Genomic DNA, 14,314 nt, shown 5'->3' with positions numbered 1-14,314 from the left:
ATTTGTAGAAATGGCTTGCTTTGCTTGCTCTGACACACAGATAGATGACCTTTCTAAGAGTTCTGCTGTATACTGAACATTTCTTAGGCCTCGTTCCCACTTGATTCGGTTTCCACAGATTCAGGTTACAGGTCAAATGGATCTGCAGCCGAGTGTGATTCCCATTATATTTGCACCAGGAGAAGCCAGGGACAGAAGGCCGGGACGGAAGGAGGCCGGGGAAGGATGGAGCGGAGAAGCCGGGGAAGGCTAGGGTGGAGAGGCCAGGGACTGCTGGGGCAGAGAAGCTGGGGAAGGCTGGAGTGGAGAGGCCGGGAAAGCTGGGGACTGCCAGTGCGGATTCGAATCCACATGGTTCCCACTTGGGCTGAAAGAAGTGGAAAAAACCAGCGTCAAAAAGACATGGGTTAAATGGGTCAAAAGCATGGCACCCCCTTTTTGAATCACTTCAACAGTTCAAATTAATTGTAAACCATGCTCTTTTAAACCAGATCTTACTGAATCACAATCCGGTTTAAAAGGTAGTGGGAATGAGGCCTCAGTGAGAGGCTGTACTGTTTGCTTGAATGTCAGTAATAGATCTGTATGTGTCATATGGTTTTACCTTGAGGGCACAATCCAGGTTTCCCAGCTGAACGTTTCTGTCAGAAGAATAAGGAGGGGTGCAGTTTTCAGCTGGTCTCACCTCCCACTAAAATCTCTCCCAGAGGAAATAGGGACCCCCCGCCCCCCCTGAGAGCAGATTTAGGGGCTAGGAAAGGCCATTGCTGAAAATCACCCACCTCCACTATCCAGCATGTTGTTTCTTAATGAAGCAGCTACCACTATGGGATTCATAGTTGACCAGTTTTAAGGCTTCCACTTGGAAACAAGAATTGGTGATTTCAGTAAATTTTGTTTCCACTTACATGCAACTATGGTCCAAAACACCCTGCAGAAATTATCCAGTTTGAGAGCGCTTTAACTGTTCTGGGTAAGTGCTAGAGAATCCTTGTAAATGTAGTTTATTGTGACACCAGAGCTTTTTGACAGAGAAGGCTAAATGTCTCATAAAACTACAGATCTCCTAGCATTGAGCTAGGGCATTTAAAGCGCTCTCAAACTGGATTATTTCTGCAATGTGTTATGAACCATTCTGATAAGGAGCTGGGCATAATTCAAGACTTTTCAGTTTGGTCACTGAATTATATTGTGTTTATACTCACCCAGTAGTGTGTGCTCTTAGGTCAACTAATATAGTAAAAGAAAGGAAGGAAGGAAACATATATGTCTGTCTTTCAGAATAATAGTTCAAAGGCCATGAAACCTAGATACAGTATCTGAAATTTGATGTTATACTATTAGTATACTAGGAGTTTGCAAAATGTGATGATTTTCTTAAAATGTGTCAATTTTGATTAAATGTTTTCATGTGTTTGAATCATGCAATAGGATCTTTAGCCACTCGATGGCAGACTTCCATATCACAGCATTGGTTGTAAATTATACAGTTGTAAGATGGGGTGTGGGAGTACTCCAGTGAACATTGCTATGGCACTGACCCTTTCCCCATGCTATGGGGCAACCCCTCTTACTGGCATGGAGGGGGAAAGCTTGTCATAGAGCCAATAGGGAGGTCCCTTGGCAACAAGGATGCCTGTGGGTCTCAGCAGCTGTAACTTCAGTCAGATGCAATTTTATAGATCTGTGTAGCTTTGCTTGAAAGTCTCAATATATCAAATAGGGCTTTTCCAGTCCATGTAAAAGCCAGGTACTTTTAGGTACTATTGCTAGTGTGACAGATAGTGCTGATTTTGAGAGAAGTAGACCTGAATGAGTTGAGTACATTTTTATTGAAAAGTTTTTTATTGATATTTACAGGCTGAACAAAATCAAAACTAGAGAAGGGACTGGTATCATCATGAGAATGAGGAAAACTAAGGAAGATAATGACTGAAGAATGAGATTCAAAAGCAGATGATAGAGAAAGCCAGGTCTGAGTTAGAGTGTAATAGATATTTAAAATTATTGATGTTTTAACTCTGCATGTTAAATGATGAATGCAATATATAAAATATACTCTAAGAATATATATTACATTTCCTCTTCTTAGAACACTATCAAAATGCCATTTGGATCACCCCCATTTATTTATTTTGTGCCAAACCTTTACCACAAACTGAGCAACTGGTTGTGGGAGAACTTCAGGGCTGTACGGTTTATACCTGTCTGCTCAGAAGCCAGGGTTGATGAGTTTGATGAGGATTTCCCCCAGGCAAATGAGTATGGCAAGAGTGGGGTTCATGTGGCCTTCTAGATGCTGGATTGAAATTCCCAGCATGCCTAGTCAGCGTAGCTAATAGTAATGCTGAGGATTACAATTCAACAGCATCTGAGAGCACTGATTATTCCACAGTATAGGATTGCCCTCCTCTCTGGACTTCTTTGACTAATATACAGCATGCCTGTGCCAACTGTGGACTTGCCATCTGCAGATCTAAACTTCCGCAGATGGCAAACCCCAACATTTTCAATGGGTGCATGTGCACTGAGTGCATGGCCATTGAAAAGAATGAGACTTATGGTCCCATGTTTTTTGCTAACCATGTTGGTGGTGGGGCTTTTCCAGAACAGATCCTCCATGGATTGCAAGAGACGACTGTACTTCTTTCAAAATAAGGATGAGTCTTCAGAGGAGTATGGAATATTGCATGGCTGGTGGCAAATAATCATTTCTATGTATAGTATGTTTTACAGTGAGCTTATACAAATCTTGTGTGTCATCTCTGAATTCTAGCAAAGACATTTTAGACAGCCATCCATTATTATTTTGAATAGCATGTCCAACAGAAGGCAATATAAAACATGTAGTTAGGAATAATGCATTAGAAAAACATTTTGAAACATACAATAAGGAAAGTGGAAATACATTGGTTTTACACAGAAAGGGTAAATCCTGTGCTGAATAGAACTTGCATTTAAACACATGATACCAACCTTAATAAGGACAGTACCTGGGATAGTAGAAATTATACTTGGTGGGTTTACACATTCTCAGTTGTTTATATATGTCAGGCTGCAAATTGGTAATTGCAGTTTCATATTTCCAAAGCTACTGGTCAGTGTATGTGTTTTTAGAAATAGGTCAAGAGGAGTACTACTCAAGTTTAATGCAGACTCGTCATTCTCTTGATGGTTAAGTCCATGTACTTTATGCTAAGAAATGAAACACAGCACAGCAGAAGAGGCATTCAAAACCTTGTTTAAAAAGTATCCCTAACCAGATGTTGTTGGTAAACCATTATTTCTGAAATATTTTTAAAGTCAGGTGGGATATGACAGAAAACATTTTCTTGCTCTTTAGCCAGAAGCATCTCCCTCTGTTAAACTATCCATGGTATTCCCAGTTTTGTTGAAACTCAGGGACCTACTTGTTAAAACTGTTTTAAGTGGATAATGTGTTGTTCATATTTTTAGACTTAAACAAAGCAGTTTTCCTCAAGCAGGTGCTTCCAGTTTCCTTCTATAACATGTGTTATGTGTGTGCATACACAAGCTAGATAGAGGCATGCCACAGCTCATTCACATACTGCAGGGGTTTGCAACTGTATTTCGTCAGGTATTTTTGGTATACCTCTCTTACCTTAACCTTTGCGATGAAATGAGTTTTAGGCTAAAAAAAAATCTGAAAAAGTCACAGTTGTCTGCCCTAGTGTCTGATCTGTTTGTGTTTTTAAATAGTTTGAATTAATATTTTACCTGTAACATTGTTACAGATTATGCTTGTTCACCAAAGGAAGACCTAATGCTTCCTGCCTAACCAAGTGTAATTCTGGTTGACTTTCCACTTCTTCACCTTTTCAATCGCCAGCATTCACCTCTGTCAGAAATTTGTTAACTTAGGCCCGATACACACGGGCATGAAGCGCCATGCTGGCGCCGATTCTAGGGTTAGAGACCACACACCAACCGCACGGTCTCTAACCCTAGTACAGTGCGGCAGCACAAAAATGGCACCGCCATTTTGATGTAAGTGATGCGTGGCGTCCACACATTGCTACGCATCACTTACGTCGCGAGTGCGAACTCCAGTGCCACAAAAAGAACCCAGAAATACCGGGTTCTTTTTACTCCGGAGTGATGGTGTGAGGTTTGGGGGCTGCGCCGTCCCTCCGGAGTAAAACAGGCGGTGGCAGGCGTTCTGTACTGCGCCATAGTATGGGAGAAGGATCACTTAGAATTGGCAGATGTTATGACTTCTGAGCACAGAGTGTTGGTGACTAAGCTGAGAGCAACTCAAATGTCTGAATTATGAGTTCCACCAACTTTTTCTTTTGTTAGGCTCATATCACTTCTGAGGCACTGTGTGGACACTATAGACTGAAACACACATAAAAGAGTTGATCAGGTTACATTAGAAGTGTCTTGAAGCAATGTACATCATTTGGGTCTTCTGAATCCTAGCTGGATGTTCTGTGTTTAAATAAATGGATATCTGGGTTTTCATACAATCATCACTAGTTTTTTGTCAAACAGATTTCTGATATGATCAGAATCTCAAACAGATGAAATTTTTATTTCATTACTATGTTGCCTTTCTCCCAGGATGAGATTTAAGGTGTCTTATAACTGTTTAAAAACATGGTACAACTTGTAAAAGCTGTTAATATAAATGTTAAAACACGCTTACCAAATTTCTATTTTAAAAATGCACATTAAAACACAAGTTAAAAGCTATTTTAAAGACACATTTAAAACATAATAAAATAAAAAACAGTATCCCATTAAAAACTCCATCTGCTGCAACATTTAATTACACACACACACACACAGGAATATGTATATAAATAAAATATATAAAATATAAAAATGCTGTGGATTTAAAATTGTTGGGGGAAAAACAATAACCAATATCTGCTAGCCAGGTAGACATTCTATTCCTCTACGAGATTTCCTGGATGCTGTTAAATAGATTTGATGCTCATGCTCCTCTACTTAGAATCATAGGCCCCTACCCCTAGCACGGACTGAGTCCGTATGTAATAAATGCTGGCGGCCGTTCCACACGGCCGCCACCATCTTGACATAACAGACGCTCTGCATCCGCACGTCGCGCCCCGGAAATGATGCCGCAAGTGCACGACTAACGCCTCGCGGTGTCTCTTCCGAGGAGCAAGAAGGAGCGTGATTTTCGCGCTCCTTCTTTGCAGCGTCCGGGAACCGTGCCGTTTGGCTGCTGCTGTTCCCAGATGCTGCAACCGGTGGCGGCAGCAGACCGCCACATTTTGGCGGTCTGTAACCTGCCATAGAATCATAGAGTTGGAAGAGACCACAAGGACCATCCAGTCCAACCCTCTGCCATGCAGGAAATTTCAATCATAGCATACCAGACAGATGGCCATCCACCCTCTGTTTAAATACCTCCAGGGAAGGAGACTCCACTACACTCCAAGGGAGTGTGTTCCACTGTTGAACAGCCCTTACTGTCAGGAAGTTCCTCCTAATGTTGAGGTGGAATCTCTTTTCCTGGAGCTTGCATCCATTGTTCCGTGTCCTGTTCTCTGGAGCAGCAGAAAACAAGCTTGATCCCTCCTCAATATGACATCCCTTCAAGTATTTAAACAGGGCTATCATATCACCTCTTAACTTTCTCTTCTTCAGGCTTAACATCCCCAGCTCCCTAAGTCGTTCCTCATAGGACATGGTTTCCAGACCCTTCACCATTTTAGTTGCCGTCCTTTGGACAAGCTCCAGTTTCTCAACGTCCTTTTTGAATTGTGGTGCCCAGAACTGGACGCAGTATTCCAGGTGGGGCCTGACCATTTATTTCATTTAGTAAATGTGATTTTAGGATATACCTTCTTTAATAATAATAATAATAATAATAATAATAATAATAATAATAATAATAAATATTTTTATCCCGCCTATTCTGTTTTGAGGATCAAGGCGGGTAACAGCAAAGTTTATAAAATATACAACAATAAAAACAACAAGCCCCATAAGACCCCAGCCAACCCTCCCTCCCAAGTATAAAATTAAACAATAAAACATGGTTAGAAATACATAAAAATATGACAAAGTTACTAGACAAACCACAAATAAGAAAAATAATAAAAGGAGGGGGATTCACTTGGTTCTGGACATTATCAATCGAGGAAGGCCTGCTGGAAGACAAAGGTTTTTGTCGCCTTTTTAAAAGCCTCAAGTGAGGCTAATTGGGGAATCTCTTCTGGCAGGTCATTCCAAGTTTTTGGAACGGTGGCAGAGAAGGACCTCCGGGAGGTCACCGCCAGTCTGGTCTTTCTGGATTGTAAAAGGTTTTTCCCAGAGGATCGGAGTGTGTGGGAAGGATTGTATGGAAGGAGGCATTCCTTCAAGTAGACTGGACCCAGGCCATGTAGGGCTTTCTTTGAGGTTTACTTTCTTTAACCTACAAGAGGAATTTAAATTCTTCTTTTCAATTTGGTGCTACACTGTTCTTTTTAGATTTAGTGTGTGTGTGTGTGTGTTTGTGTGTGCGCAAGCATGTGTACACATGTATGTCCACAGGCTTAGCAATGGCAAGATTTATTCATTAGTAAAACCCTTTGCCCAACCTGGCATGGGCTCAGAATCATAAAATATAGAGGCAACAAATACTCTTTCTTTACAAGCTTTGAAGGCACCCATCTGCCTATGCTGAGTACAAAATGAAAGGAGATGGTTTTCCTCTCCATAGCAGCTGTGATCAACCTCCTCCAAATAAGCTCAGGAGAAAGTTCAGGATGAATAATCTGGCTCCCTCTCTTCCATATAATTCAAGGATGTCTGCTAGGTCAGTAGAGAGAAACAGCCAAATGTATGGACATGGGTAGGGAAGTTTTCTTGCTGCTAACAGTTCAAGAGCTTCTTTCAGCTTACTATTTTAAAACCCATGAAGCAAGAATAAGATCACTTCTCTGTTAGGTTGTCTGGGAGTGAGGTAGAAGAACATACCAAAGCTGGGAAGTCCTGGCAGCAGAATCAAACACTGTTATCAGCCAAATTTCAGGAAAGTCTTAGAAGTCACAGCCATGCCAAGACACAAAGGCCCAAAGGTGTAGCAAAGTACTATCATTTTAGAGTTCACTGTTGCATTAAGAGAGAGGTGTACAGTGGTGCCTCGGGATACGAAATGATCGGGTTACGAAATTTCCGGGATACGAAAAAGTTGGATTGGCAAAAACTGTTTCGGGTTACGAAATTCATTTCGGCGCAAAATTCAAATGCTGCAAAGTGCAGCTATAGGCTTTCCAGTGCTAACGGAAAAGTTTTTCGGGTTACGAAATTTTCGGGTTACGAAAGGAATGGCGGAACGAATTAATTTCGTAACCCGAGGCACCACTGTATGTGTGTATAAAGGCCTTAATGCATCTTCCTTCCCTTCTCTTAAGTGACAATTTTGTCTGGATCGGATGACTGGGTGGTCTTGCTTTTGAGTGGGTGGGCTCATTAGGCAAGATGGACCTGACTAACCTATAACATTTATTCTTCAGTTAGGTATTATTACTTAAATGCTAAATAAATATCAGCAATATTTTCTATGAGCAGGGTTTAAATAACATAATAAAGGCATCTATTTTGCACTGAAGCATCAGTATTTGTTATGTTTTGAGAAGAATGGGTGAGAGAGAAGAAATGCATACATACCACACAGGTGCACTATGTCCTTCCATGTACTGGAGAAAGCCTACAAGGAAATCAACACGATTTGAGCATTATGCATATCCTCTTGTATGGGTTATTTTCTCTCCAGCTCCCCTGCACTGAAATCTTAAGGAGAACTTCTGTTATATCAGCCGTTTAATCTTTTATGGCTGTAGACTTTGTTAATGCTTTAATGCTGTGAGGTTTTTTTTTTTTAAATTAAAGGTTGGAAGAACATTTCTAACGTATTACTTAACTGCAGAGCTTAAGAAAAATTACTTTTTTGGATGACACTACTGAATTCCCTAGCCAGCATGGCCACTGTAGTCTAAATAGTAACTTCTCTAAGCTCTGCCAGGCAACATACAAAACCTGCAGAGGTAGCCTGATGGACCTATATTTGTAGGCTAAAATGCACATGCTGCACAAACATGTCTAATGACTAGCTGATTTTAGAACAAGAGGTTGCTGATTTGGGTGTGATTGGGAGTGAAAGGGGAGCCTATTTTTCTCTGCCTGCCATTTTCCTAGTCCATTTCCCCAATCTGGGCTAAGCTTTTATTCTGCATTTGAGCTGCCTCATTCAGAGAAGTCTACTGGGGGTCCAGACACTATCATCATCTACTTGTAAAACACCCCCCACACACACACAATGTTTGCTCACCACTTCCTCTGTCTGTTTTCTTGTTGGGAAGGATATGTTAAATCAGAAAAAGTGGAAGAGCTACACGGTGTCTTTTGATTGTTTGCACTAGGAACCATCTGTCTGGAAGTATGCAAACAGAAAACGCTGAAAGTAATAAGATGATGATGATGATGATGATGATGATGATGATGATGATGATGATGATGATGATGATGATGATGATGATGAAACAAGTCTGTTAGGCGAGCATGCCCGAAAGGAGGCCCTCTGCTGCATCCCTCTAGCTCAGATCTTGACATAGAGCTCGTTTAGCTCAGAACATTTCTGTATAGTTGATTCAAAAATATTCTTTCCAAGAGATCTGTGTTTTAAGTAGTCAGTTTAGACTTGCTCATGTTTGTGTTTTCTGAAAAGTTTGGAACACTTGAAAATGTTTTGTATGCTCTAGTTCTGAGGGCATTCCTGACTAAAAATTCTGCACTTTTAAAAATAAGACATCTGTAGTAGCTCTTTGCTCAGCCATTGTGTGTTATTAAATAAGGCAGACTTTAAGAGATACTAATAATTTTATTTTCAGAGTCAGAGTTTTAGGATGAAAAGCTACCTCCTTTTGAGAAACATTTTGTCTAGTGGTTGTTTTTTTATTCCTCAGCAGCACAACTCAGCTCAGAGTCCCTGCTTCATACCTATTCCTGTTCTCTTGTGGCACAAACATGTATGTAGGGACTTGTGTTATCCTGTGAGACTTAAGAGTGCTGGTAGCAAAGAAAGAGAGGGAGGTGCTGATAAGCATCCCCATGTGCATGGGTAAGGAGAGGAAGGATTTAGATTAGTGTAGACCAGTGCTGATCACAGTAGTGCCCCCAGATCCACTGGCTACTGGTCCCTGGTAAGTTTCCAGGAAAGAAAGAAATAATTGCACCCAGTGGACATAAATATGGTGCCAGTCCCTGGCACAGTGAGGGAAAAAATAGTTGCCATTCCCCCCTCATCAGATAGCCTGAGAATCACTGGTCTAGACTGTCCTAGAGGGCTGTGTTAACATAACTGTAATTTCACACATGTGTTACACTCTTCATCCCTCGGATGATAGCTGGAAGTTTTGATATTCGAGATGCTACCCACCCTCCTTTTCATTGCCAGGAGCATACCATGTTGAAAAATCTGTCCTGGGTTCCTGTCATTGTGTAGGATCAATTGAAGTCAAAGTCCTCATTACAACCTACACTGCTCAGTTACCAAAGACACCACTCTCAGTGACCCATTGCTCCTTTCTCACATTGGTTCCTCTGCATTTGCTGAGAGACCAGCTCAGTGCCTCAGATTGGAACTGCACATTATTAAGGGGTTCCCCCTCACCTGAAAATGTCATGTCCCTTGGACAGCTCCAACAAGTTTGGCCTCTTCAGTAGTCATAGCAGAAAGTCCTGTTTTTCCTTTGGTACTCACGCTGGTATACATTGTTCTACAAGAATTAGGGTTTCTTGGTCTTTGTTTGGCATGAGTCAGTTGCTTTAAAATGAAGAGAATGCAGTCAGGCCTAAGGAGGCAAAGCAACTTCATCCTTGTTTGGTGGCTTGGAGCTTTTGCAAAGGAAAATTGTTCTCTCCTGATGAAAATGTGGTAGTATTCATCTGGAGAATAATATGGTACTTGGTCTCTGTCCAGCACTCCAGATTAGTAAAAGCTTTAGTCAAATAGCAGAACAAAGGTTTAGACTTGCCCATAAAGATCCTATATTAATCTGTTTTGCTTTCAAGTAAGTGTGGCAAGTGTGTTACAAGTGGTGGGCTGATTAATGCAATCTCTTCAGTCCATTTAATGAGTGTCTATAGAAGTTTTCACATATATTTGGAGTATATTTTAAGGTAGAATGATGCCTAGATATAAACGCTACAGATGGACGAAACAGGTTGCAGAGGCGTTTATGCTGTACATGGCAGAGATAATGAGTACAAACCATTAGAAACCTTTGGAGAAATAAATTTAGTCACAGAATCATTGTAGGTGGGAATATTGGACAAAAAATAATGTGCAGAAGAAAAGCTATGTTGTGTGTGTGCACGCATACGTTCACATCAAACCCTCACATTAAACTAAATTAAAACCATTGACTGACAGCCTAGATAAAATGTGTAACACAGAGTAGTAGCAAAACATCCAAGAAGCTATTGCTGTGTTTCAGAAGAAGAGTCAAGGAAACCATAAAAAGTAAAAACACTCTTATAATATGGAACTGTTTGCACACTTGCACATACCTATGGAGGCAGTAGAACCTTTAGGATATTGCAGAGAATGCAGGAAAATGGTTTGCATTTCAGTTACTGAATCATCTTCATTCAATAATATGTTGAAGGGAAGTCTGTCTCAGATTTGGGGGCTTCTGAACAGCAGTGCCAAAGAAAGGTATGACATGTTACAGTAATTGGTTATAAATCAACAAGACATTGGACCCAGAAAGCATTAATCCAACATTCTTAAAGAACTTTTAACAAAAAGAGACAACATTGCCTTGCCAGAAGAGGGAGGCAATGTAACACGGATTTTAAACTGATATAAAACTTATGGATCTGTTGGCAACATTATTTTATTTACAGAATATCTACCCTGCTTTTTTTTACCTTCTATGGTATTCCAAGTACAGTACAACATAAATAATAAAACAATCAATTTCAGAATGCAAAATTAATGAAAAATCAAAACCCCATCTGTCTGGAAATAAATGCCATAGCTAACAAACTGGTAACATTACTAACCCCGGCTAGCAGCACAAAGATTGAAAGCCAGAAATGGGCTGTGGTCAAAAAAGGAGTGAACTTCCATGGGTTGACATTGCAGAGCTGAGGTGTTGTGACTGAAGAAGCCTTAGCGCAAGTGTACGACCATCAAACATCAACACAAAGAATGTGGAGCATGGCTTCCAATGTTGGAAGTGAACAGCATGTGGCTGGATGTATTAATTCTGGAATAGTTATAAATACATAACAGCATTTCTTTCCTGAAGATGCCTTTTGAACAGGCAGTCTTGCCTTATCAGTCTTCTAATTCTTTGAAAATGTCGATAAATATATAAATGGATACATACTGGTCTTTTAGCAAAGTCTTTCTACGCAAGATTCTTGAATACATGTAGCAGTCATGTGGGATGCAGGTCCTATTAACAATTTATTATGAAATCTGAATCCTGAAATACTTCTCATGCCTGATAAATGGGCAATAGCATGGCAAATGCTAAATGTAGATCAGTGCAGTTATCTCCAAAATAATGGACATTGGAATAAAACTAAAGCTGAATGTACACCTTGCTAGACATGCTAATTGATTTGAACTTTGTGACTATCCAAGACATCTTGATGTCATGTTGAAAACCATAATGCAGAGAGAGATAATTACTGAGGCAAACTGGTACATATGTGTGACTAGCATAGTAATATAATAAATGGATGGTCTGGTCTTACTTGAAATACTGTATAAAATTCTTGTTACAGCACTGAAAGAAAGAAAAATATGGAAAAGAGCAACTCAAAGCCAGTTTAATGCATGGTTAGAATACAGGGCTAGGATTAGGGAAAACCAGATTGAAAATCCCCACTAAATCCTTAAACTCACTTGGATCACTTTGAACCATTCACTGGCTTAGTCTTGCTTCACAGGGCAGTTTTGAGGGGGAAATATGGGGGAGGAACCACATACCTTTATGCCTTTGGGGAAATGTTGGATTTACTTCCCCTCTGTGAAAAGACTGAGGAAAGTGCTTGGGACTTTCCAGGGGAAGAAAGAAGATTAAGTGTGGGAGGGAGATGACATGATAGATGTTTGTAAAACCATGGCTAAAGAGAGAGTGGACAGAAGGTTCTCAGTATTTAAACCTGAGGTTATGCCAATGACATAACAGACAAAAGTAATTATTTCACATAATACAATAGCCCAGGCATTTAAAATATGTACCTAATAAACATGCAGAAAGGAGGAGGGTATTAGTTGCACCCCTCACCACATGTTCCCATTGCCCCATGAGCCCCCTGTGCAACATTCTCAAGAGGTGAGCCTCCTCTGTCATTAGAAATTGTGTGAGCAATTGAGAACTCTTGGAAGTCAAGGCTCTGAGCTTCAGAGAGGGTTTCCCTGACCAGAAGAGAGTTTCATCCAGAAAGCCAAGCTCCTTGAGTGGAGAGTGATGGAAACACATGAGAGAGGAACAGTACTAGTGTGCTCCTCCTCTGCGTAGATTTACACTGACCTGGGGTGCCTGAAGATGGAAGGCGAGTGATGGAATTCACATAGGATATGGTGATGGCACTGGTGTACATGGCTTTGGAAAAGAGTTAAGATATAATGGAGGGTAAATCTATTTGGGTATTGATCACAAGAGATTAACAGTCCCATATATAGTGCCCTATTTACAAAATGCTCTCATTCTTCAAAATGTTACTTTTACAAAACCAAAACAGTTGAGCAAGATTTCCATTGTCTTAACCAAACCACAGTCCAAGGCCCACATGTCACCAGACATGATTTTTCAAAAGAGAAAAAAGAAAGAGGCAAACAAGGAATCCAGGTACCAGTTCTTATACATTTTGCAAAGTATGGAATGCTGTATTAAGGAAACGTAGTGTAAAAGTTCCTCAGGTGGAACTACATTAGTGCCCTCAATGCAACCATCCCCAAACCCCACCTTTTCAGTCTGGTAGCCCCATCCAGCATAGCCATTTCTGAGTTGGGGAATGCAGCCATTCAAGGGAGGCCACTGCAAGTGATATCCTTCCAGTATCTCCAGCTGAAGGCAAGTAGAAAATTCGGTGACATTGCTACTGATCTGCCATACTCCCCTGACATAGAATGACTGTTTTGAGGGAACTACTGGACTGAAAAGGTGGGTTTGCAAACACCTTTTTGAGCATTATCCAATATATGACATAGTACAAGGGGCTCTTGGTATCTGCTGAGGTATTCTTCAACAGCTAAGCTAAAGTTATAAAATTGTTTTTCAGGTGACTGAATTTATCCTGAATTTGAAGGTTGCATTCAATGCCCCTTAATACTGTGTAGTAAACATATCCAGGGGCAGCTGTGTTGACCATATACTGTGATACTTTTATTGGCTCAATAAAGAGATCACTATTTTTGTGGGTTTTTATGTTATCGTTTTTAAATATAGCGTTGCTGCTAAAGACAAAAAGGAAGTTTTTTCAAAAATGTGTTTTCTGTGCTTGGACCAGAAGGTGGCACTCAATCTCCACAGACAGTGACAGTGGACCAAAAATAAGATGGCATGAATGGAATGTACCTCAAAAACAGAGCTATTAAATATTTTCATGCATTGTGCTACAATTACACATCACAGCGCAGAACTTTTATCTCCTCGGCCATGGAAGAATAGTCTGAATGGCAAGGTTTGAGTGCTTGTTTAGCTTGCTGTGATTCTGTTGTGTTTTGGCAAACTCCTAGCAACTCTACACTCATGACTGGACAGTTCACTTAATTTTACATTCTGTAACTTGGACGTGACAGTGAAATTTATGAATATATTTTATGAGACTGGCTTAGTTCATAGAAGTTGTTAGAGTTGCCTGGTTAGGTTACCTTACCGAACACACCACCTCTCAACTTAGCTTTTTCTTAACCACCTCTCTTTGTGTTTACCGAATCTGTAAATGTGAATAATGGTGGCACTATGCTCCCTTTAGGTCTCAACGAGAAAATGATTGGCACAGTGCACTGTTCCTTCAGAAACCACCATTGCCAAGCAGGTTCTCATAGTTGCTTAATAAAGCTTAGTTAATCCTGATTGGGTCCCCCCCCCTTTCCAAAATGTGTTTAAATTATGGAATCATTTCTTTGAAAACATAAGAACATGCAGCTGGATCAGGCCAAAGGCCTCTCTAGTGAAACATCCCATTTCCATTGTTAGCCAACCAGATGGATGTGAGCAATCCACAAGGACAACACAAGAGGATTAGTATTTGGAGGCACCTGGAATTGAGAAGGATGGTGTTTCTGATCCTAGAGATAGTGTGTAGC

The 14,314-nt window shown here is 40.5% G+C and overlaps 1 protein-coding gene across 1 annotated transcript in view; it reads left to right on the top strand.

Annotated features, from left to right (window-relative positions):
- The window catches only part of KIDINS220 (kinase D interacting substrate 220), a 64,235-nt gene extending 62,247 nt beyond the window's left edge, over positions 1–1,988 (top strand). Inside the window, exon 31 of the mRNA XM_042463496.1 lies at positions 1,861–1,988. Coding sequence (XP_042319430.1) covers positions 1,861–1,881 — 21 coding nt within the window. The 3' untranslated portion in view covers positions 1,882–1,988. The remainder of the gene's footprint in view (positions 1–1,860) is intronic.
- Positions 1,989–14,314: the final 12,326 nt, after the last annotated feature.

The sequence above is a fragment of the Sceloporus undulatus genome, chromosome 1 (assembly GCF_019175285.1).
Source record: "Sceloporus undulatus isolate JIND9_A2432 ecotype Alabama chromosome 1, SceUnd_v1.1, whole genome shotgun sequence".
Lineage (NCBI taxonomy): Eukaryota > Metazoa > Chordata > Lepidosauria > Squamata > Phrynosomatidae > Sceloporus > Sceloporus undulatus.
Note: the sequence above shows the minus strand (reverse complement) of the source record. Positions and strands in the feature narration are given on the sequence as shown.